Source organism: Trachinotus anak, unplaced genomic scaffold, assembly GCF_046630095.1.
Source record: "Trachinotus anak isolate AG129_WGS33_773 ecotype Australia unplaced genomic scaffold, CSIRO_AGI_Tana_v1 ptg000002l, whole genome shotgun sequence".
Lineage (NCBI taxonomy): Eukaryota > Metazoa > Chordata > Actinopteri > Carangiformes > Carangidae > Trachinotus > Trachinotus anak.
In genome coordinates, this window is record NW_027273853.1 from 16,095,882 (window position 1) to 16,121,617 (window position 25,736).

At 40.9% G+C, this 25,736-nt stretch overlaps 2 protein-coding genes across 3 annotated transcripts in view; one reads left to right on the plus strand and one right to left on the minus strand.

The window, feature by feature from the left end:
- Positions 1 to 23,992, plus strand: part of LOC139634870 (transcription factor Maf) — a 44,747-nt gene extending 20,755 nt beyond the window's left edge. Inside the window, exon 3 of the mRNA XM_071501576.1 lies at positions 23,811 to 23,992. The gene's annotated coding sequence lies outside the window, so the exon portion shown is untranslated. The remainder of the gene's footprint in view (positions 1 to 23,810) is intronic.
- Positions 23,993 to 24,129: 137 nt separating this feature from the next.
- wwox (WW domain containing oxidoreductase) overlaps positions 24,130 to 25,736 on the minus strand; it is a 127,751-nt gene continuing 126,144 nt past the window's right edge. The window contains exon 9 of one of the 2 annotated variants that reach the window (XM_071501552.1): positions 24,130 to 25,261. In XM_071501552.1, the coding sequence (XP_071357653.1) occupies positions 25,070 to 25,261 (192 nt within the window). In that variant the 3' untranslated portion in view covers positions 24,130 to 25,069. The remainder of the gene's footprint in view (positions 25,262 to 25,736) is intronic. The other variant, XR_011694090.1, reaches the window with a different exon arrangement.

Here is a 25,736-nt window from a genome sequence, read left to right on the forward strand (position 1 = left end):
GTGTGTCTGTGCGTGTATGCACATCCACATTTCCAGTGCTATGTCTGTTTGTTTGAATCTCTGTTTAATTGAGATTCATAGGAGGAATTTCAATGAGATTCAAATGAGATTCATAGCTAATTGTAGCAGCACAGGTAATATGCAGATAGATTTAACGATGATTCAGTGTATCTTGCAGTCTAACGAGAGTTTGATTAGACCATTGGAAGACACCGGCTTAAATCATTACTGCGCTTTGAGAGAAAAGCAGCCAAATAAGGAAACTGTTGTTCAACAGCATTTAAAGGTAAATAAAATTCACGTTTTCTAAATTATAGTTTCCTCAAAACATAATTTTAAATTAAATTTAGAGTAGTTAATGTTTTGCCTTGAGATGTGGTGAGTTAAAACCAACCAAAAAATGTTGTTACAGCTCATGCTATATTTGTACAAAGTGAAAAGTGAAAATTAAATATTAAAAAGTAAGTTTCCTTTGACAAAAGCTTCTTCAAAATGAATGCATTGTTTTTGGGTTTTTTTTAAATGCAATCTTTTTGAAGCCTTGATCTTGTGAAATGTCAGGACAGGACAAGTAAAGATCTTGTTCTGGATAAATTCCTCCAGTGGTTTATCTGAAAGCAAAGACACTGTACTGTACATCTGATTCCATACACTCACCAGTTTAATCTGTGTAAAATCCAGCTGCTCACAACAGCTGGGACATTATAAGTAAATAAAACGCAGCTCCTGAGCTTGCACATACACGCATGCACACATGTCAACACTTATTCTTCTGTTGCCTTCCATTCATGAGCAATGAGTTGTTTCCTTCGCTCTCTCCTTCTGTACATACGTCCGGACAGATGTGCACTGCTGGATACTGTATTTTTATCTATACTATGTTTACCATAATTAGATTGATGGGAGAAGGCGTTATGAGCTAATCAGTGTGTGTGTGTGTGTGTGTGTGTGTGTGTATGTGCGCGCGCGCGTGCGTGTGTGCGTGCATGTGCGTTTGTGTGTGTGTTTGGAGAATTAGAAGTTTGTTAAAATAACTGTGACACAATATTACATCTCTTTCTTCTCTGCTGACATGGACTCAAATACCCATAATTCTGGCATCCATTCATAATTCCTAATATAAGTCTAATATAACTTTAATATTACATAATACTAAGTTAGAGATATTTAAGTTAATTGCTACAGACTCCACAACCAGGCAGAGCAAGCACAAACACACAGACAGACACACACACACACAAACAGGCACAAACAGGTACACACAAATGCAAAGCATATACATTCACAAGTCAGACATTGTATTTATTTTGCTTACTTATCTACTGTCATTAAAGTGGATATTTATACACCAATTAATATGAACACACACACACATAACAAACTGGCTAGGCGATGAGCCAACCAATGAAACAAAGATTCTGTGGGACCGGTAAATGCACGACCGTAGGCACAAGGCTCTCACTACTGTAAAACTGCAGTATTGATAGATGCTGCAGAGCCTGTGTCTATGGTCCCACTTTATTTCAATTAGCTCACAGGAAGCAGGAAATAACCTGCAAATCAATTGTCATTTCTACAGGGCTGAGGCTGGAGGTTGAGATTCAGTTTGTCCACCAATAAAAGATGATGTAGCCATGAGGAAGATTAAAGGGAAATTTCCTCCTCACCTACTCACACACTGTTGTAGAGTGTATCATTAGTGTGTGATCTTCAGAGCTTTAAGGTGGCAATGGTTATATACCGATATTTGTTTTCATACTAATACACACACAAACTCTACATTGGCCTTGTCTACTGCCTCAGTAAGCGATCTCCTACATATCCCAGAATCCATCTCTAAAGTGACATCATGTCGCAGGTAAAAAATTAAAACCTCTTGTAGCTGCATTTCACTCCAGTCTTTAGAGGATAATTGCAGAGCAGATGTTTTCTCTGGATTTCTCTGGTTGTTGTATGCCACTGAAAAATGTCCAGGACATGACACCTAAACCCAACATTAAAAATGTATATATTATAAGGAATACAATTTTATATAATCCATAATACCTACTCTGACCTGAAGACATGCCCATGTTTTTCAAGGTCTTACACACAACAACAACAAAATAGGCCCAGAAATGTTCACATTTTCTCTGCTGTTTTACAGTGGATTTAAATACATCCTGCTCTTATGATGAACAATAATGCATTCATTAAATCAGCCTTGGAATCACACCACCAAAATAAATGTGATGAATGCTGATGTACTCTTTTAATGACCAAGCACAAAACTGCAGTGACAGAAAACAGAAGAGCAGGAAACTGTATATGTGCCATGAAACACACTGGAAAGCTTTCAGCGAAGGAGGCTGAGAGAGGGAGGTCAATATGGATTGCAGTGGGGCAAGATATAGAAGGTTATATGGTGTATGATCATATCAAAAAACACAGTCTTGTATGCACCCCACTTTACAGTATATCACACACACAAACACACACTCACCTGAAAACACCGGGACACACCGCAGTGTGATTTGTTTGTGTTGTTGGTGCAGTGGACTGAAGCTGTGGAGGTAGTAACTGTTTGATGGTAGGCTTTATGGAGACACTATATAACGCCTGTGACAGTTTATTCAGTGCATGTCAGGAAGGGGGAATTTGTGACACAACAATGGCTGGGACACTCCTGCAGCACTGTGCACTTATGCACCCACCATTCACAGCTCCAGAGGGAAAAATGAGCGAGGGAGATGTGAATCTGTTTGCATGTTAAATGTCATGGAGTTGCATGTAGTATAATGCTGGAACAAGGCTGTAATTCTATAATAAAACAAGCATTAAACTTAGATACTGGGGGAATTGATGAAAATATCTCTCCTTTAATTTTAGCTGCTGATTTGAACGTAACATCGCACTTATTCATTTGACATAATCAAGTAGACACAAAAGTCTTCTCTCTGCTGAACAGTGGCAGGCAACTGAGATCTCTCCACAGCACAGTTTCTTTTCTAGAAAAAACAAGTTCTGCCATCTTTTTGCACTAACTTTTTGTCCAGATAGTTACTCCCCAAGGTCCATTAGGTGAGTTCTCATTGGTTCTCCTCTTGACTGGATGCTATTAGCTCCGTGATTGGGTATTGAATTAGCCTGCTGATTGGGTATTGAAGGAGTGAAGACTGATGAGAGGATTTGGCTAAGCTTTCTTCTCCAAACCTCATTACTCACACTCACACTCAAAGAGAGCAGAGCCTGAAAACACACACACACATACATACTCAGATACAGAATGACACATGTACACATAGACTTTCCTGCCCTGCACACACACACCTTTCCATGGGAGATTTAACAACTTAAACACCACCCCACTCCACTAGAAGACAATTCATTTGCTCACAAACAGACACCTGCACCACTCTCTCAGCTCACTTTTCACGCCTGCTGCAAACAGAGAAAAAAACTAAACAAACAACCACCAAACAAATATGTGATATGATACATAAGCAGCTGCTGCAGAGACTGGAGACACTGGGAGACAGCCTCTCTGTACTGAAAAGAAAGTGTTGTTGGCCCAGGAGAGTGCTGCATGCAATTGGAGGCTGCTAAAGAGAGGGATGTGTGAAAGGCTTTGAGCTGATTTATGCTCTGTTTCATCCCACAATAAAGATTATGGATGATGATATTGATTTAGCCGTGGCTGTGGCCATGACTGGACTCAAGCTCTCAGGTTGGGAGAAAAGAGAATTTAGCTCATTATCATTCCCAGACACAGTGAGGAAGCCTTTCTCTCACCATGTTGTGTATGTGTGTGTATGGATAAATGTGTGTCTCTATATGTGTGTGCCAGACTCTTAGATCACCCTCTGTATTAGCAGCACGACTCTTCCCTCCTTTAGTGTTTGTGAAAGTGTTGAACCCCATCCTGTCCTCTTCTTTCACGAGCCAGAGAGCGAGCAGCAGGCGTTCCCAGCAGCACAGCAGAGCAGACCAGGAGGGAGGGATGAAGTTATTGACTCCACTTTGATTTAACCTCTCCTGCCTGATCCTCAGAAGCGCGCAGACACATGCAGATTGGGGAATTCTTAAAATAACAGCTGCCCTCTCAGGGATGTGCACATTAAAAAGATCCAATACAGAATTAATTTCAGGCTTGTAATTTTGGATATATTTGTATTTATCAATGGTGGAAGAAGAAATGTGATCCTTTACTGAAGTGAAAGTAGAATTACCACAGTGTAGAAACAGCAAGTAAAGGTCCTGTATTCAAAATTTCACTCAAGTTACACAAGTTTGTACTTGAGAAACAGAAGTAAAAGTACCTTGTGATGCAGAATGGGTATTATTGTAATGGTAACATTTTATTTAGTCTGCCTATTAAGCAGTTTATAACACACCATAATGTAGTTGTATACAGCTTTTTTTATTGAGTGTTGTCAATAATTACAGCTTCCCCTATTAAGACATACTTCATATTATTACACCTATTATTTTACTATATTGTCATTCATGATGTGTTCATACACCAGCATCCAATCGTGAGTGTCCATTAGTTCTAGTTGTTGAAAAATACATTAAGAACTTATATCTGGGTACAACTACATTGTAGTTTATGCCCCCCTGTAAACAGAGGGTGTTAAAGTACAGTGTTACCATTTAGGGAAGTGTGTTACATTACTAGCAGTGTTGGGTAAATTACTTCAAAAATTGCTACAGTACTCATTACATTATTTGTCAAAGGGGCCTTTAAATGACTGAAAAGCTTCTATTATCACGTCATATCTTTTGTTTTCACACGTAGAAACAAATAAAACTAGCCAGCCTACAGTTAAGATGTGTTTACTGACCATCAACAGCTAGCTTAGCTGTGGTCACTGCACACATTAGGCTACTCATAAAGTCATAAGGTCCCATGACTTTATGACGGGGCTCAAACACCATTAAACTCTGAACAAACACAGCTTCTCTCATAATGTAGCCTTACCAGTAACTAACATTAGTGAGGCAGTTTGGAACATGTAAGGACAACTGTGATGTTACTGGAAATCTAACGCATCCAAATACTTAACCCTCCTTTAAAATTACAGTAAGACAGCAAACAGGCTAGTTGAAGTAACGATGCTGTAAAATATAAATATATAAAAAATAAAATTATTTCATCTGAAATGTAGTAAAGTAGAAGTAGAAAGTAATGGAAATGTGTTTTTTCAAATAAAGCACCTTAGATCTGTACTGGCAGTTTATACGTTTACTTGTGTAAATGGATTTCAGCATTTACATTCATGTACTTTACAGTATGTTGTTGACTTGTAATAGACAGTAGACCTTTCTCCACACGTTATGTTGATTTAGCTAAATGCATCTACACAATGTTAGCTAATACATCCCCAATTTCAGACCATTTCAGATTGAAAGAACAGCTATTATTAAGAGTAATATCAGAGAATGCTGTTTTGCTGAGCGATGTTAGAGTGAACAGGACAATGGCGCCAAAGTGCACTTCTCTTTAATTAATTACCCGCTTTTGTTTCCGGAGGCAATACACACACACACACACACACACACACACACACACACAAAGATAATTGCACTCATGTACACACTCACAAACACACAAGAGTTTGGTTTTTAGAGGAAAAAGGAGGAAGTGAGGGAGAGAGGAAGAGGGTAATATCAGCAGGCTATCTATCCTCTCTTCCACTGGTGCATCCCAATCCTCTTTGGAAATAACAAATGCATAAAGGAGCCACAACACAAATATATCTGCCTGGCTCAGATAGATAGGGCTATGCTAGAGTTTAATACCCTTATGTAAACCAGTAACAATCAAGCCCTAACACACACCCCCACATCACCACTAAGGGGACAATAAGGAACACGCTCTATTCTCTCTCTCTCCAGATATGAACAGTGAGAAGTGATTTTGTGTGTGTGTGTGTGTGTGTGTAAGAAAGAGAGACAGAGGAAGACAGAGACCGAGCTGTTTTCTTCAGCAGATAGTGAACAATGCAGTAGCCTAGATTGGTTGGCTCCCTGGTGTTTGTTGTGGTGGTTGTTGTTTCAGAAGCAGAGAGTGATATAGACCCTGACCTCAGAGACCACAGCACGTCTGATACTCTATTTCATTCATCCCTCACCATCCAGTCTTTTGATATCTCACTCTCATCCCTCTGCGCCAATTTGTTTTTATACTTTGCCTCCTCTCTCATCCTCCCTCTGCTCTTTTTTCCCCCTCCTTGCTAAAACTGACAATTCAGTAGACAAAGAGAGGAGCGATATTAAAACCAAGGAGGCCATTTGTCTAACAAATGTTGCCACTGACAAGCAATCCAAACCAAAGAAAATACTTGAGGACTGACACATTTATCAAATTAATTTGTGTAAAATGTACTGCACGTATGGCAGGTTTACTTACTTTGGGATGCTCAGGAAAAGTTATTATGCACTTGTAGTAGTCTTGACTTTCCAAATAAAATATTTGACAATTTTACATCATTTCCTAACAACTCACACACAGATTTTCACCAAGAGGGAGAAAAATGACAGGGCTGTCTTTCTAAAGGTAGATCAATATGTTTAGTATGCTGTGTGTGTGTGTGTGTGTGTGTGTGTGTGTGTGTGTGTGTGTGTGAGAGAGAGAGAGAGAGGCAGTGGGGGTATAGACAGGAGTTATAATAGCAAAGGTTAATATCATACATCAGCTTCCATCTGCATACGCCTCTGAAGGAGAAAAACACTCTTTGTCTCTCTGCTCTCCGTAGGGTTGATCGCTGTAAGATTATACAGCAGTTGACATTTCACACTTGCTAGATGGAGAAAAATTTGGACATTTTCTTTTAGGGGTGTAGAGGGGGCAGCCAAAACACCTCAGTGATTTAACACAGTCTCTGTGGCAGTGCTATTCTATCTATAATCTAGTACATTAACAAAACTTCACAGACGTTTTGTCATGTTTGTAGCCTCTGCAGACAGTCAAAGCTTTTCCACAGTTTTTATCAGAAGCATAACAAGTTGCTGTGTGAGAGTGGCAGTGGTCTCAAAGATGTAAAGAATCTGCCTTTTCACTGCAAGCTCAGCAAGACATGATCAACATCTGTAAACCAAGTATATGCAGAAACTGAAACCCAATGCATTACAGAGAGAGACAGACAGACAGTGTGTGTGTGTGTGTGTGTGTGTGTGTGTGTGTGTGTGTGTATTTGTGTGTGTGCTGTCGTAAATGTGTATGTTGGCCATACCTGATTGCGTGCATGCAGTGCTGTTTCTGCATTTGCGTGTGTGAAAGCATGCCTTGAAGTTCTCCTTGATCATCACACTTAATGCTGCACTCTCTCAGCCATATAAGACCCTGCTAGGAAACCATCAAATATTTATACAACATTATCCCTGATCCTATAGCCTGTAAGTAAAGAAAACACTCTGCTGGCTTTCATCGCGTTACAGAGGTTCAGGATTCAAGCTCCGGTCTTGGTTTGGAGTCGTTACAGATTCATTGCCTTTCATCCACCACCAGAATTTCTTGGGGGACGCTCAACTGGTTGTGTCGACAACCCGCTGGGTAAATTATACAGTAAAGAAGCCGCTCCGTCACAAATACTGTTTACGGCTCTCACCGCAGGATTTGTGACAGTTTTTGATATAGTGATTGAGAGGGAGGATGGTGGAAAAATGCAGCAAGAGAAAGCGAGAGTATTAATTCTACATCCCAGACATTGAATGGCTGCTGTTGTTCTGAAGGCTGTTTTATGGAGCAGAAACAGCCTGATCTCTGTGTTGTTTTCTCCCTGATTGATTGCCCTGGCCTGAGGCTCCTCGAAATGCGTTGCGTTTTGTCTGGGTATTTACTGGAATGTTGGGAGGATAAAAAAAAAAAACGGCTCAGCCATTGCACTACAGAAGCAGAGTGGCAAATACAAACAAGCAGAAAGCCGGAGGAAGCCCACACAGACGGACACATGGGGACACACAACACACAGCACAAAGACAAGACAAATACATTCGTTGAAACCATACTGTACAAGTGCCACTGCAATGAGCCAGTCCTCCCAGGGATCCATAACATTTAGTGCATCTTTATTTAAACCAGTGCATCCTTTTAAAAGCTGGACAAGAAATCAAAGTAAATCTAAATAAATCTGGTTTTAATAAACAAATTAATTCTGCAAACCTGAATCTAAATAGTCTTACTAGCATCTGAGCATCTGAGCTCTCTTTTCAGATGGATTAGCTTTACAGAGGTTTTTTTCACAGCAGACATTTTGACATTGCAGGAAAATCATAGGTGCAACTAATCGCCTCTAATGAGGTTCAGTTCTGATTAGTAATTGTTATTGGTAACACCCGTGTTTAACAAAGTCATGTTGCTTGCATATTGTCACTCAACTTTAGTTTTACTCCACGTTTTCCCTGGTGATTGTATGAAGGAAAAGACAGTTATTTACTGCAGGGAAAAAAAAAAAAAAAAAAAAAAAAAGTGACAGTAACATAAGCTACACATAAGAATCCTGACATTTGTGACTAAACTACAAACCACAGCTTACCTTTCATGGCCTCCGGCCTCTCCTTCATCTTCCTCCTCAATGATGCTCGTCTTCAACCTCTTTGATGTAGGTAAAAACCCCACATACACTGAAAACTAGAAGACGTGAATGTGAAAAAATTTACAAATGCTTACAGAACAGAAAAGCAATGTGCTTTTTAACCATTTTATCAGGTATGCTATAAAAGCTAATCCAATCCTGCACAGTTTTTTTTGAGGCCATAGTTAGTGACAACTGGAAATACTTCTTCATACTTCTTGAACAATGAAGAACTGATTGTGGAGTTAAATCAACAACACACTGACACAGTGTCGACAACAATGAACATTTTAGGGTTAACAAAGATCTTAGATCTGTTATACTGGATTGTATTAGTTTGAACAGATGTGCTTCATCTGTAACTCAGTGAAACTCAATACAAGATTTTTTATTAGCAGGTTTCAAAGCGGAATAAAGTTACATTTTATAAATTTAAAATGTAAAAATGTATTTCCAAAGGGAAAGCTGGGGTTTAGGTGTATGAGCACCTCCTGTCTTTGTGACATTGGACAACAAAGTGTAACAGGACAATTTGTCGTGCTTTTCTGAACTGATTTCACTGCACACCTCTGACGCATTCATGTTTCAAAAATGAGGAATGAGTCCGTTACAGATATGCTGAAGCCTCTGGTGTCCTGCTGAGCAATCAGAAAAAAACAGAAATCTAATTTAAACAGTTTAGTTTGTGATTTCTAAAAAACAAGAGCAAGTGTCTAAACCTTCATTTTCAAATTGTTTAGAGCTGGCGCAGTCTGTCACACCTACTCTGCCCTAAAATGTTTTCTGTGTACATACAGGTGAAGGAAAGGAGGGCGGACTAGTTTGAGTCAGACAGGCAGTCAGACTGTAGGGCTTCACCACAGACTGTGATATGCTGTGGACAGGACAGCCCTTGGCTCTGTCTGTCAGTGTGTGAAGCCTCTGTGTGCAGCAGCGTGGGCCGAGCTGTTCACAGTTCCCCAACGTTGCCGACCTGTCATGGTGACAGAGACAGACTGACACACTGTAGCACCGAGCAGTCACAGCCTTCAGTCTGTCTCTTTTTTCCACTCGTCCATTCATGTTTCTCAATTTCTCTCAATAAATAGATCATACAGCCTCTCACCTTCCTCCCTTTGTCTCACTAATTTCCCTTGATGGTGTCATGGAAAGTGTGGTGTGTGGGTGTGTGGAAATCAATAAATGTTTTTGATGTTTAATTCTCTGTTTTTCTCTACTTCAATTTATCTGATAAAAGTATCACAATATAGGCCAAGATAGGTTTAGTCTGAATGACGTGATTTTGTGAAAGTGCTACATTATACAAATGATGGAAAGACAATTTATAAAATAAAAAAAATTAAAAAAAAAGTATGTCAGCCCCTAATTGATTTAGCAGCATCAACATTTAGTACAAATATATATGTATATGTCTGAGAGAGAGAGAAAGAGAGAGAGAGAGAGAGTGTTTCCGTTGTATCTTCAGCCCTGTGATATACTGTGGGAGGGGAGGTGATTGCATAATTCTACATACCTCAAAATGGTGCTTGTCAGATGATAATCTGCCCACTCTGCAGATTATGGCTCAGATTAACACAGTGAATACTGGAAAGGTGTGGGAGATAACACCCACAATTTGTGAGTCAGTGTGTATTTGTGTGCATTCAGTGTGTGTATACATGTGAATGTGTCTAGGTATATGCACTTTCAAATGTGTGCACAAGTTTGTCTAAAATTGTTTTGTGTGCACTCTATAGATGTGTGTTTGTTTGTATTCATACAGTCTTGTTTGTCTTGCTGCTGTCTGTGGGTCTGTGGTGCAAGGGAACACACATACTTTCTCTCTTTCTCTCTCTCTCTCTCTCTCTCTCACTCACTCACTCACTCACTCACTCACTCACTCACTCACACACACACACACACACACACACACACACACACACACATACACACACACACACACACACACACACACACACACACACACACACCTCTTATAGCCTGAGGGGTCTTGCAGCTTATTATGGGTCCTTAGTGGGAGAGGGAGGAGAGAACAAGAGTGCGACTACACTTAAGTGGCAGCAGACAGCGGAGACAGAGAGATTTACTTCTCTTATTCCAGCACACAGAGATTTAAAGGAGCTCAGTATGTGATTAAGAGAAACTACTTCTATAATACTATAATGCTTGAATGCCTGCTGGCAAATGTAACGATTAAGACGTGTGTGTATGTGTGTGTGGTAACACTTCTTCTAAGAGGCCGAAATAGAGAATATGCACACAGCTGTATGTGGACGTGTAGCTGCGGTTGTCTCCATTTGATGAATGCCAAATTTTCCTCCAATCATGTTTTTTTTCCAGTCTGCCCCCAGTCTGCTCCTTTGTCTCCCCATCCTCATTCTGTCTGCAACCACACTAAGAGTGTGTGTGTGTGTGTGTTTGTGTGTGTGTGTGTGTGTGTGTGTCCATTTCCATTCTGTCAGGTTTATTTCTGTTATGTTTCTTAATTAGCTAATAAAGGTCATGGCATCTCTCAGTCAGGGGGGGGGGGCAGCGCATGCAAATGAGCCAGAAGGTCAGATGGATTAGTGACCGCCTCACACTGCCCAAATATGGACACGACCGTGCAGCCATACAAATACCTGCCGCGATTAAAGTGCTTTTTCCTCACCAGCACACACCCACACACACACTGAAATAAATACGACTACTTAACTCAAGTGTTGTGGTGTTTATAGACAAACAGTGTTAGTGCCAAGCCAGTGAGGTTACTGAGTATGAGCTCTAGCAAATTCTCAAAGTGTATTTTTGGGACTGTCTTCGCCATAAAAATTTGAAAAAACATTGGTCATTGGTTCAAATGCCTGGCAAACGTTGCAGTGAGCAGGCATACAAAACGTCTGACTGTGATATTGAAGACTGCAGTTCATATCTCATTTCCTCATCGACACTGGTTTCTTTTAACCATAACTGTGAGCTTTCCCTGAGCTTAATGGGGCACTCCACTCATTTTTCACATGTATCAGTTACGTTGTTTTGAGTGGTAGTACTCGGCCTGCAGAAACAGTTTTATAATTCTATAATTCTGTGACTCTGGAGAAACTTTCTAGTCTAAAAAGCAAACCTCATGATGTCACCAAGGTTATCTCAGCTTTATGAACGGGGGAGCATGGAGTTTGAAAGGGTTTACCAGGCAGAGAGGGTCTAATAATAGACATTGAATTGCATTATCAAAATAGGTGATTCCAGGATGTCTGAAGCTTGACTCAAATTGAGGATATCATAGGCTCTGCTGCTTTGTTGTTTTTTGTTTTGTTTTGTTTTTTTGTTTGTTTTTTTAAGTGGGTCTCTTGCAAGTCCTCAAACTTTGAAGTGCAATAAAAAGTCGCCGTTTAACTAAGCAGTTTCTCTTTTAATTACAACCTCATTCATTCCCTATAGTTTTTATGCCTAAATCTAACTTTAATCTTAAGATGAACTTTTGTGATGGTCATATGTGTTTTAGAGGGCACTGACAAACTTACTTGAAAGGCAAAAACAAAACTATTTTGTTGTTTATTTTGAAGGGCCGGTTGGTATTTGAAGTGGAATTAGGTTGTTTTCTTTCCATTTTACATTTTTTTCTGAGCGCTGGATGTGCACATTATCATTTCATTCCGATTCACGACATAAACATGTGCTTGCTGCTCTCATTTGAAAGTGTCTCTTTCGATCAGTGAAGTGCTCTCCTGATGCTCTTGTCTTCATAACTTGTGGTGCATGAATGCTTGCGTAGATAAGATAAGAGAGGAGGCACAGATGCTCCAGTGCTCACACAGACACTGCTGTAGTGTTGCATTGGATCTGTTACTACTCTTTAGGTCTATCACCTTTCGCAGTAGAGCTTGTCTCAGTGTCCTTTAGCCCTAAATCACCAGGCCGTCTCCATGTGTGAAAGCTCTCTCTCCCTCTCTGGGTCTATAACTCATCCTGTCTGTCTCGCTGCTCTCTCTTTTTCCCTCTCTCGCCACAATCTCACTCACTCACTCTCTCACATAACTCACTGGGTCTCTTTCCATCTCTAACCTGCTCCCTCACTCCTCTCTCATAGCCATTCATGATTATATCTTGGTGACACTTCACCTCTCTTTCTCAGTTTCCCCTCCTCTCCTTCACCTTCTGTCTTTCTTTCCACCTCCAAACAATTTTCAAATCCACTTTGGACATAGCTCCAGTGCTTCAAGTCCTAGCAGTGGCTCCCCACCTCTTGTTGTGCATCTCTCCCAAACCCCACCATTCATCTCTGGTGGGAGGTTGTCTGGCTGACTGCCTGACTTCGAGCAGGCAGAGTGATGGACACGGGGTGAGACCCAGTGCATTACACTCCTCTGCAACAAAGCACAACAGAGACCAGACACTACAGTATAACACCGCGCTGAATACAAAATGATGCACAGAGGAGGATGATAGACAAAACAGAACTCGAGTGGAGAAGGAATGATAAACAACGCATCACTCTGGGGGAGCATCTTCCGTCTTTGAGCTCATTATGTTCATGAGCGAAGATAAACGCAGCCGCATATCAGCGCAAGTGGAAACTCTAATAACAGAGATGTGAATTAATGCCAAACTTTCTCACACATGATGAAGACAGATGTGAGTAAGTACACTTACTATCTGGAGTTGCAGGCTGTTTGGCCTGCAGCATTAAAAGTGCGGGTAAGAGCAACTCATACTGTCAGTGTCATATCTTCAGCTGAGCAGACCTTCATAGGAGATGATAGAGAGAATGGGACTTTCTTTGTTTACATCCTTTCCTCCTCCACCTCCTCCTCCTCTTCTTCCTCCTCTCTTTCACCCAGTATTTACCCAGAATCCAGCTGTTGTTTCCAACACAGGCTCCAAGCCTTATTTTAACCCTAAACTTAAAAACTTTAATTCTGCAATACCCTCTCAGGAGCAGGTACACACAGAATGAAAATTACAAACACTACTCCTGGAGTGTGTTTTACAGACATCGAACAGTGCATTGAAGCTTCCTCTCTTCAAAAGACCAGTATTTTTGCCTCTCTCCTTGACATTAGATCTGTCTAAATAGTTCAAAGACCCATCTCTTCCCTCATGTAATTTTTCTCCCTTTTATCTTTGAATATGCCAGTTACTTCACACCCGTGACCCCCACTGCCTTAAACCAAAAGTCAACCTTCCCTTAAAGCCGTCTAAGACTTTGTCTCTCCTCTCCCTCTCATGACTTTCCAAATGCAAACATGGCTCCTGTCTTCTAAATGTCTTTGTATGCCCCTGCGGCTGCAAGACTTAGAACAGTTTTGAGAGGAGTTTAAAAAGGTCCGATCCATAATCACTAAAAGTGCCTCTGCCATCTGCAGAATTACAATAACATGCGTTTAAATGACTGAGCTCAATATCTGCATCTGCTGTATATCACTGCTAGTCATGACTCATACTGCAGGCCCCGTCAAGCTACGCACTTAGTTTCAGTTTCATGTTAACATCCTGCAGATTAAGTGGTGGGGTGACCAGTGTATCACTGTGAAGCATGTTTGCTTCTTGTTTTCCACGCAGACACAATGGAATATAATTAGTCGATTGCCATTTCACACTCAGGCTTCTGCTTGCTGCTAATAAATGCTAACAACAAAGAGTCAGGCCGTATGTCATTCACTGCATTAGCTACTGTACAGTTTTGTCAGACAGACTGCGTGAGTACATTACATACATTAGCAGTGTTTCAGTGTATCAGTCCTCTGATTACAATAAATGCTCCTTCACATTGTAACGATGGGCTTTACAATAATGGGCCATAAATTAATACAGTGCTCAGCAGTAAATACTATTATGCTGTTAGTGTTTACAGTATACCCATTTATATATGGCGGAATTGGTGGATAATTACTATTCACAAAGGCAGTCACTCCAATACAACAGCCACTTACTGTCCATTTGTCACCATGCCGGGGGGGGGGTCAGAGGGGGAAGGACTGCATTCTCATCAGGATATCAATGCCCCCCAAACCTCATTGATTTCAACAAGGGATCAATAAATGTATCACTAGCTGTGTCTTACCACTATTAAAATACAGCAGCGGTGGGCTGGATCTCTTTCCTTTAATCTTACAGAAAAGAAGGTGTGAAAAGCTTATTAAGGAATAATTCACTGCTCTGTCTGTGTCATTTGGGCTTTGTGTTATCACTGAGATCATTCCCACACACAAGAGTGTAGAAACCCAGTGAGTGAGTGGCAAGAAACCATGTGTGTGTATCTGCGTGAAACGAGCGTGTGTGTGTGTGTGTGTGTGTTAGGGGGTGCTTCCATATGAAATGTACACGAGGGTGAATCTCAGTGGTGTTAATGGCTTTTTAAATGTCAGGGAAAGTCAGGGAATGATAAAAGAGAGATCTGTTATCCACTGTCCTCATGATCACCGTGGAGCACGCTGCTGTTCTCTGTGAATGTGTGTGTGTGTGTGTGAACCTGTGTGTGTGTGTGTGTGTGTGTAGAGGTAGGCCAACTTCCACCCATGCTGATGTCAGCATGATTTATGCACCAATCAGATTAGCTCTGAGAGAGAGAGAGAGAGAGAATGAGAGAAAGAGAGTGGGGAGGGGGTGTTAGACTGCTGGTTTATCGTCATGTTTTTCACCTCATATTTGGCTGAATCCGAATGAGAATCTAACAATAACTAAAAATCACTTTCATTGATGCATTTTTGTACTTGACACACATGTACTATCCATATAGATGAACACAGTGAAGAGAATACATAGGTTACACTACCTGCCAAACAACCCACTAAGGCTAGGCAATATAGAAATATAGAATCAATATCTTCATATTAATACAAATATTTTTCTGATATTAATACATAACAGAGGAGGGCAGAGGTGAATTCAGCTTTTTTTCCAATTAGACTTTTTTTTTTTCATTCCATTCCATCCTATAATTGTGAATGTCCGAATGACTGACTTATTGAGTGACTGAGTGACTGAGTGGGTGATCATATTTCCACCACCGGTCAGCTGAATGACATGTGACTGAGCTGGAGTTTGCCTATTGGTCGTCGCTTTTTCAAAATGATTTGGTGCGAACAGTTGTTGCCTGCAGTGTTGCCAACTTAGCACATTTGTTGTTAGATTTAGAGACTTATAACAAGACTGGGTATAAACCTAGTATACAGCCGATACGGCCGATGTGTGGGTGTCAACAGTGAGCTTTTTCAATGTAAAACAATAAAATATGTAAAATCACATACATGATAAATAAAATAATCAAAATGATATTCAGTGTTAAGAACTATGTCTCATTGTTATGCATTACATCAGAAAAAAACTGCAAATGTAAAACAGAAATTTCAATCACTAATTTTGTTTTTTTCTAATCACATGTAATATTTTGTTTGATAACACGATATAGACATATCGCCAATACATAATTCCCCTGAGAGCTGGCAAACATTAATCATTATCCACGCCTACAACACACACATAACACATCGGTTTGTCCAGACTTAGCTACATGTATTGTCCAGTCAGTGTTTCCAGTAACTCCCAGTTGCACATACACAGTACATGCAAGCAGGGAGACATCAGATATGAAAGGAGGGATTTTCTGGGGGTGGCACAACAGATTTTATGCACCACCACTGTTTCCTGTTGGACCTGAACTCTTTAACCTCAGCTCTCTGTTGACTCTGTTGCTGCTTCAACTCTGAGACTCAACTCAGTCTGACTCCTGTCTCACTGTGCGACAAAACTCAGACAAAATCTCTCGTTTTCTCTCGGCTTCTCAAATTCTCCCTAAAATCGACACAATCCAAACTTTGTAAAATAAACTGCGTGGCTGTATGTGTGTGTGTATGTGTGTGTGGTTTGTTCAGTGCCCTGGCCTGCTCTAACAGAGGGTTGAGTGATGTCACAGCAGACTGCATTTTAATAGAGAGGGAAGCAATTAGAGAGGGGACAGGGCGAGAGGTGGCGAGATGGAGGGGCTGTCTGTGTGACACACAGTACGCACAGTTCACACACAGACTCTCTCTCTCTCTCTCACACTCACACACACACACACACACACATATACACAAACACATACACACACTCATTACTAAGGATGAGTTAATTAATTGCACAGTGATTCACGGCACTTGTAATTAATCTTGTAGGTATGCAAGTGTGTTTTTGAGAGGTGACTCTTCTGCCTTCCATTTATAACACACACACACACACACACACACACACACACACACACACACACACACACATAGTCACTCTTCAAGTGAACAAACACATTTCTATTCTTTCAGCATAACAAACCAGACTTTCTCAATGATGCTTCACAAAACTATAGTATCGTCTTATTAATCAACTTGTTGTTGTTAGTGGTAGTATTGGCAGTTTCGGTCTAAGGTTAATCAGGCTTTTACCTCATATTTTTGTGCTTAACTTTATTTATTGCTATTTAAATTTATTGCTGTTTAACATCATTTATCCTTATCATCTTTTACTGCAGGTGCAAATTATGTTTTACTTTCTAATTCTGAAAATGTAGAATTTTTCACTTGCCTTGACAAAACCTTTCATTGTTCTGTAAAATATCTGTAGGAATATATATCTGTAAGACTTTAACCAACACATGTGTGTGTAAGCTTCAGTACCCACAGGGGAGGTGTATCTCACAGAATAGACAGTAAAACAGTGGGAACTCACATTATGCAGGTAAATAAATGACAGAGATGAAGCTATGAGGTCATCGTGCTTTTCCAGTGCTGTGTATTTTGGCTTTGTGCTTTATTTGGTTAAAAGGCTTTTCACCTAAACAGCCCCTATTAGGGAGAGAGACAGAGAGAAAATGTACCGGTGTAATGTTCAGTTACATCATGTCCCGACAGGCATGGCTTTTATTCCTCCTCAGAGCTCTTAGCACATTCCTTTCTTTTCTTTTTTGGATTGGTCCAGTTGAAAAATTATGCGTATTAATCTTGGCCTCCTCTACCCATGATCCTTTGCATTTATCAGCATGAGCAGGAGTGGTGGAGCAATCACATTTGGAAATTAAACAAATAAAAAAAAAGTTGTAGATAGCTGAGTGAGTGATGAGGCTGGCCAATTGGTAGCAGCATAAATCTCCGCCTGTCACCACCCCACCTCTGCCTACACACATTTGGATATTGTTATGATTTTACTGTGTTTGCATATATGAGCCTAATTTATTAGAATCAAACACCATCAGGCTTATTTACAAGCAAGTTCTGGTCCACTGCCAATAAGCCCATTAAGTGCATTGTTGGAGAGTGGTTATATGATCAAATACACAATAGTAATCGTGAGTGGAGAGAGGCCGGAGCGTTTCTCAATGAGGTGATTATCCACGTGCAGGTTATTGTGCTATTTCAGCATGACATGTAAATCTGTATCAAACAGTCAATCACAGCTTGAGTCTGCTGTCAGCACAGTGATGCATGAAAATGCCAATGACAACACTAAAAGATGACGAGGAGAAAATAATAGCACAAGAAACTGGTGTAAAAAGTCAGTAACAGTTTTCTTCAAATTTGGTACAAAAATGAATGATGGACTGATTAGAATTTGGTGGTCAAAGGTCAAGGTCATTCTGACCTCACAAAACACATTTTTGTCCATAAGTCAACAATTCATATGTTAATTATGATGAAATACACTTAATACCTTTTATTGAATTCCTTCAAAGTCTTCACTACATATATCACGAGTCTGGAAAGACATGCATATAAAATGCGACTTGATTGGTTTGTTGATACAGCCGTGAGCCAGTTATTTTAAAAACATAAATCTTATTAGCTCCAAATGGTTCCAAAGAGAAGGGACAGAAGAGGACATGAGACACTTGTTCATGCTTAACCCCTTCCCTCCTTCCCTCCATCTTTTCCCCCTATCACTCTTTTCTTCCTTCTCCTGCCTTGCTTTCTCCGCCCTCCCTGTTAGTATAGATGCCCATAGTTTCCAACATAACTAGCAAAGTTGCTTGAGTTTATGCGCCACATGTATTTGAGCTGGAAGGAGTTATGAGTGTATTGGGAGTACAGCTGGGTATCTAACCACAATACTTTTTTGTTACTAACCATTAATGTGTTTAAAACATCAAACACTGGACATCAAATGTTTGATTAGGAAAATAATCTTGTTCACATATTCTTTGATCATATAGTTGATTAAGATAAAAATTCAACCTGTTTCGTTTTATTTATGACAATTTTTGGTTTGGTTTCTTTTGGTGAAATTATAAAAACTGATTTGTTTAATTTAAAAAAAGCATGCTTGGGAACATACTCTCTGGACCAGTACTGAAAATTTTCAACCATACCCAGCTCTATGGACTACCGTCTGGCTAGCAGCCAGGCAAATTTGCAGTCTAAGAAATCCTACAGATATACCCAAGACCACACACACACACACACACACACAGCGACTGACAAAAAAAGAGACAGAGAGGGCCGGGGTCCAGGGCTAAGTAAGTGGTGCACCAGGTTATGCGTCATTTACCACGGCTCAATAACAACCTTTCTCTCTGCCCGACACACCTGGTCACACAAAATGACACTCGCTGTCCCCTAAGAACACACACACACACACACACACACAGACCATATCTCCTTTCACCCTATGGTGGCCTTAACCAGACACGTTACATCCCCACTCCACTATCTGCTTGTGACAGATGTATTTATGTAATGGTTTTGATAGGTATTGATTCTCACAGCAGAGCCAGTTAAGAAACAGAGAAAAATGAGATTTCAAAATCAACATGGCTGAAGGGAAGGGTGGGGGGTGGGTGTGGGGGGTGGGGGTGGGGGGTTTGTAGGGATGATGCCTAACAAGACAGCGAGAAACACAGGGAGAAAAAGGTGAGAGAGAAAAAGGTGTGTATGTTTAGAGCAGTGAGGTCAGCAGTGACGCCAGAACCTTGAGAGGAAGAATCTCAGGTCAAAAATCTTCACTTGATTCACAAAGGAGATGGGACAGACTGAAAACGTGCACAAACTCTCTCTCTCTCTCTCTCTGTCTCTCTCTGTGTGTGTGTGTTTGGACTGGCATGATCACATGCGTGTGTGTGTGTGTGTGTGTGTGTGACCTTGGCTTGGCCTGGTGGTAAAGTGGGGCGTCAAGAGAGTCAGTGTGTGAGCAGCCAAGCGTTCTCCCTCAGATTAGCAGGCTTTATTACTGCCACCAACCACTGGCCTGACAAATCCTCTTATTTCATTTTACCTTCCTTTACCTCTGCCTTGCTCTTTCTCTTTTCCTCACTCTTTTATTTCCCTCAAACCTCCCTCCCCCTCTTTTCTCCGGACTCTGCAGTAGCTTTCCATGCTTCACCTTGCAGCCCGCCTGGCTCGTTCTCAGTTTTCCCTCGCAGTTTAACAGCCCTATTTTGTGTTTCCTCCGTGTTTTCTCCTCATTGTCTTTCCATCTTGTGTATGGCTCTGCTCACACCTATACAGCTCTTTTTCTACCTTCCTCCACCCCACCTCTTGCTTTGCTCCTCCCTCTGTCTCCCCCCTCCCTCCCTCTCTATAGTGTGATGAATCTGTGGACAGGGGCTAATAATTGTACTTCAGCCCAAGTGCCCATTTTTCTTTGTGTTTGAAAGCTGTGACAGGCAGGAGCTCTTTTTTTCCTCTACACCCCCATCCCTCCTCTCCTCCTCTATACCTCCCTCTCCCTCTCTTTTCTTTCTATCTTCACACAATGGGTGAGTAAAATAACTCAGGGTTTACAAGGTCATGCTGTCTAGCGGTGAGGACACGCTGGGGATTTGGGGCTGGAAGGATTTCCTCAAAGGTGCCGTGTTGAGACTTCAATAAAAACAGAGAAAGTTATAGATTGCACAAGCAGATCTACAGGGGAAAATAAGCGTATTTGATAGCGAACAGGCTCACTGAATCACAGCAATCTAGATCCAAATGTTATCAATTCTGCTTCAAAATTATTAATTTTTTTTAAAGAGCTTGCAAAAGACTGAAGTGGAGAGAAACATCTGCTTTGTTGAATGTGCCAACAACTCCAGTATCTCATAATACACAACTTTCATCATTTGCACAGAGAAAACTATTTAAAATGCTATACTTCCTGCCATATAGAACATACACAGCTTATTTGCAGTGTGTTGTTTTAATAGTGTGCCTAACAGTGAAGGATGTCTATTTTAGCGCTCCTGGTTCGTTACATCTCATAGAGACGTGCATCCGGCACAGTAAGATAGGGCAACCTCTCTGTTTACCTCTAAACACACACACACACACACACACACACACACACACACACACACACACACACACACACACACACACACACACACATACACAAACACAAACAAAAGCTCTAGTGGTTTTGTTATCCTGCAAGTGAATTAAAATTAGATCTTTAAAAAACTGCAAAACATAAAACATATAAAACAGAGAGATTTTATTTTGACAAGCAGATTTTTATATTAAAATGTACTAATTTAGTACAGATGTATCTGGGGAAATGATCAGCTAATTTTTCTTCTACCCACAGTTATTAAAAATACATAATCTCAGGCTCCATCCAAAGGGAAAAAAAAGCAGTCTGCAAGCAAAGCACATGTGCAGATATTGAAAGGAAATAATATTTTCATCGACTCTACAGTGGACTTAATGAAAATTGATCAACAGTTTTAATCACAATGTCATCTTCAAAAAGAAGGGAGATGGAACAAGAGCAGGGAGGTGGGTGGAGAACAGGAAGCAGGACTTTATTGCCCGCTGTAGTTAGATGGTAAATTTCCTCCTGGCAGATATTTATTGAGTTAGTTGAGTCTAGAGAGAGCTTTAACATTGATTGTGATCATTAAATATATCCGCTCGAAATGGCAACATGGCATTCCCTCAGTCAATGGAGCCAATAGGAGCAGAACAAAGGCATAATCAAATCAATCCTCTCATAATTATTCTTTGAGAGGTGAAATTAATCACAAGAAGAAATAAAAACAATAATGGAAAATGAAATGGTCAGTCGTAAACAATTACTGCCCAAATTGAAATAAACTCAGTGAAGGGAGAAAATCAACTATAAATCCAACTAATTAAAATAGCACTCTAATGTATCTTGGTTATTTGGTTTACACCGGCTTTCGGTTATTATATTGTCTTGTTCTGTTATTATAAGAGAGAGATAAAGGGGCCAAGACATGGTGAGAGGCAGAAAGAGAAAGTGAGTGTGAGCGTTCGAGGCCTAGACTGTGGGGTCAGAGGATCAAGGTCCTCCTCTGGTGAGAGCCGTGCTTCACTCTCTTCCCCGCTCGCTGAGAGGAAGTGTGGCTTATTGATTAGCTATCAGATTATTCCGATACGGCCTGATCGATAGGACTTTGTATGAAAGCCAGGCAGGACCCTCCCTCTTCACTCATGCACACACAACCATGGATCTGCCACTGCAGTGTCCAGCCACACAGACGTCTGGTTGTTTGTTATTCTCCTGAAGATTCTCCTTTGTGTCTTGAGTCCGCCCCTCTAATCGAAGACTTCCTCAAACGCTCTGTCTGTTTTCTATAGCTCCACTTTTACAGAGTTGTCATCGATGAGCTGAGCTTTGCTGCCCAGAGTTCACCTCTCTGTGAATTTACTGTCTGTGTGAATTGGTTGAAATATTATTCTGACTTAAGCTACTGACAACATGTGTGCAGTGGGCAGGCAACAGTTTGACTTCAGAACTTGCAGCTTTCATCCTTAGCATCAGTGTCCTGATATACAGTGTGGTCACAAACAGCTGACATTATTCTTGTGCTCATTTCATTCCCTATTTGAGACTCCCTCCTTTCACAGAGAGGTGGAGAACAAGAGGACAGCTGTGAAATTACTCTCTTTAGGATCACCACAGATGCAGGTTGTGAGACTATTAATTGTAACCATCTTAACAGGTTATCTGCTCTAATTGCTTTGAATAAAATTACATGTCAATAGAAGTGGAGTGAGACACAATGCATGTGTCAGATCTAAGCTTTGAGACCAGATAAAGCAGGAAATATGCAGCACAGCCAAATCTCTCTCAGGAGGTAGAGCAAGTTGCTGTCCCCTAATTGCAGGTTTGGCTTCCCCTGTCCAAATGTTTAAGTGTCCTTGAGCAAGGACACTGAACCCCAAGTTTCTCTCTAACTTGCCCCTTGCATGGCACCTCTACTGCCATCAGTGTGTGAGTGTGTGTGGGCAATGTGTGAATGAGAGGCAAAAAAAAAAAAAAAAAGCGCCATGGGGAAAAGAAAAAAAACACAGCAGGGCAGACATAGTGAAATAAACAGGTGACATGTTTAACATTCACTAACTGGGAAATGCAGCTGTTAAAGGCTGAACCAGGCAGACACTAGAGAAAGAGACTCGTGTCAAGGCTCAGCAGCCTGAAGGCTAAAAACACACACGTGGTGAATATATATGTTCTATCACTGATTAACAAGCAGACAAAATGTTCTCATAGATGTCAAACACAGATGTTATTCTGACTATTTTTATTGCTGGTGTGTTGATCGAGAGGAGAGAGACGTTCTGGTCAGTTTTATGTGTGACACATCAACTGCTCTTGCCGTGTGTGTGTGTGTGTGTGTGTATATGTGTCTGTTCCATGTATGTCCTGTGATGTGAAAGGACAGTGATAAGACACCTGTGCTCTGGGTACAGTACAGATTATAACAGGGCAGGACACCAGTATCAGTTTCTGTGCAGGTCACAGCTGTGTAAAGGCACGGCATGTTTTTGACTGAATGTGTGTGTGTGTGTGTGTGTGTGTGTGTGTCTGCACAGGAGGGACAGAAAAAAGAGAGAGTATGACGAGAGAGACATTAGGTGAAAAATAGATGTCAGAGAATGAATGATGGATTGCGGTGCAGCTGTGTTTGTGTCTCCACGTGTGAGAGTGCAGGTCATCTGTTGGGTCGACTGGTTGATCTGTCCAGTTGCACACAGAACCTGAATGCTTTCTGCTGTGACTGAGACAGAAAGTATATGACCAAAGCGAAGAGAAAGATGCTATTGTTTTATAAAATGTATCATCAAATACAGTGACTGTGTAGATGTTTTAAAACACTCAGAATAAGTGTTTCTTCTCAGAAACTTAGTCAGTTAGCCAAATCATCAGTGTTGCTTATTTGTCAGCTCCATACACAAATATCTCCCCCTAATGGCCTGCAAATGAATGGACTTTTCACTTTCTGCGCTTAAAAGGATTTCACACACATTTTACTGTAAAACAGATTTTTATTGAATGTTCTTTCTTTCTCTTGTTTTTTTTTCTCCACAGATATCATGACACTGGAAAGCTGATGTTTCAAGAGCAACCTACGGCACCCAGACTGCCAAAAAGCACAATGTCTCAACAGCGTCCCAACAGCAGCTTCAGGGCAACCAATCCACAGCAAACCCAAAGCCAGAGTTCAATATTAAGACAGTAATGATAAAAATTAAAAAAAAAAAAAAAAACAAGAGACTGAATTCACTCACATTTTTCTCGTCAAACCACAAGGGAAGAAACACAGAAATTAAAGACCATAGCTCTGGAAATAAGATTCCCCACCATCCGTATTTGGTATTCAAATGGACACGGATCATCCCATAAATACCTCCAAATTGTAATTAAGACTTACCAGAGTATAGACTATTAATACTTAGGTTGAGTCAAATGGCAAACAGAAAAAAATATGATGTCCACACCCCTTTAGCACATGCCCAGAAATCAGGATGATGTAAATATTGTACAGTTAACAATAGGGACATTGATAAGAAATAAAACTATTGCAGAATAATGTACATAGCCATAAGAATCATACCTCTAGTGTGTTTATATATCCATAAGTGTCACATGCCCATTACTCCTTATTTCTTTTGTGCCCAAAAAGATTTAGCACAATGGTTAACCTATGTTCTCTGTATCTCAATAGGAAACATCAACATCTACGTAGAGCTAGACAAGAGGATACTGAATATACACACATTAATTGGGAAGACACAGTATTTGCCATATAGTGCACTATTGCTGGAATCAGATGCATATGCCATAGAGTATATGCTTATTAGGTAACCCTGTACGGTTAACAACACGGGTCATTTGCTTTTTGACCATTGCTCTTTTAAATAGACTGACGTGAAATAGAGAAGACGAGACAGTTATAAAAAGCTACAGATACAAACACAGAGAAAGAACAAATGTTAAGAGATCCCTGAATTTGTCCCAAATCTTCTCCTGTCCCCCACCCCGCTCCCCACTGTAAACTACCACAGCAGAGCTGAACACCACTCTACTTTGATTTATGTTATATCAATTGAGTGTATATGAAACCTCTTCCTGTACTGTATATGTAGTGTGTTTTAGCCCCCTTGGTGACGTGACACATCCAGATGGACTTCTGTGGTTTGGCAGCTCTCTTGTATAGTGCAGTCAGAGTACAGTTATCTTTTATTCAGTTTATACCTAAATGGACATCACCGTGACCCGCCATCCTTCCTCTTTGGCTAGTCCCCCTCCTCTTCCTCCTCCTCCTCCTCCTCCTCCTCCTCCGTCCATCAGAGGGCCTGTATGCCTGCTGACCTCTCTGCAACCAGGCGTTCGCTCAGTTCCCACAGACCGGCAGCATTGCTCTGGTCCTGGGCCTGGATGGACGGCAGGCAGCGGAAACAGTTGTTGAAGTACATGCCTCCTAACCCCTCCAGCTCCGGGGCTACAGCACAGTACACCGTGGTGGCCGCCCCTTGTTGCTGTGGACAGAGAAACACACAGTAGGAGATACAAGTTCAGTGGGAGAAATTCTGAGACTGAGACAACGAGACGGCATCAGCCTGCAGGAGGAGACAAATTACGGAGAACTCATTCACTGACACACAGACATTAGGACGTGTCCTGTCCAGAGAAAAAGAGAGGACGAACAGCGAACACTGAATCATGACTACATCGCTATGTCCTCTGTGAGACACACACACACACACACACACACACACACACATACACACACACAGACAAAAAGAGGACAGAGTGCAGGACAGAGTGTGTCCACAGGAAAAAATATAGACACCACACGCTGTCTCACCCCTCCCCCTGTAGCCCATGATGACTGGGTCATATTACCATGGGAACAGCATAACCCCTTACTGTACATATATTTATATACATATATTTATTTATTTATTTCTCTACCCGGTGTGTACAGGACCTCTGGCTATATGGGACCATGTG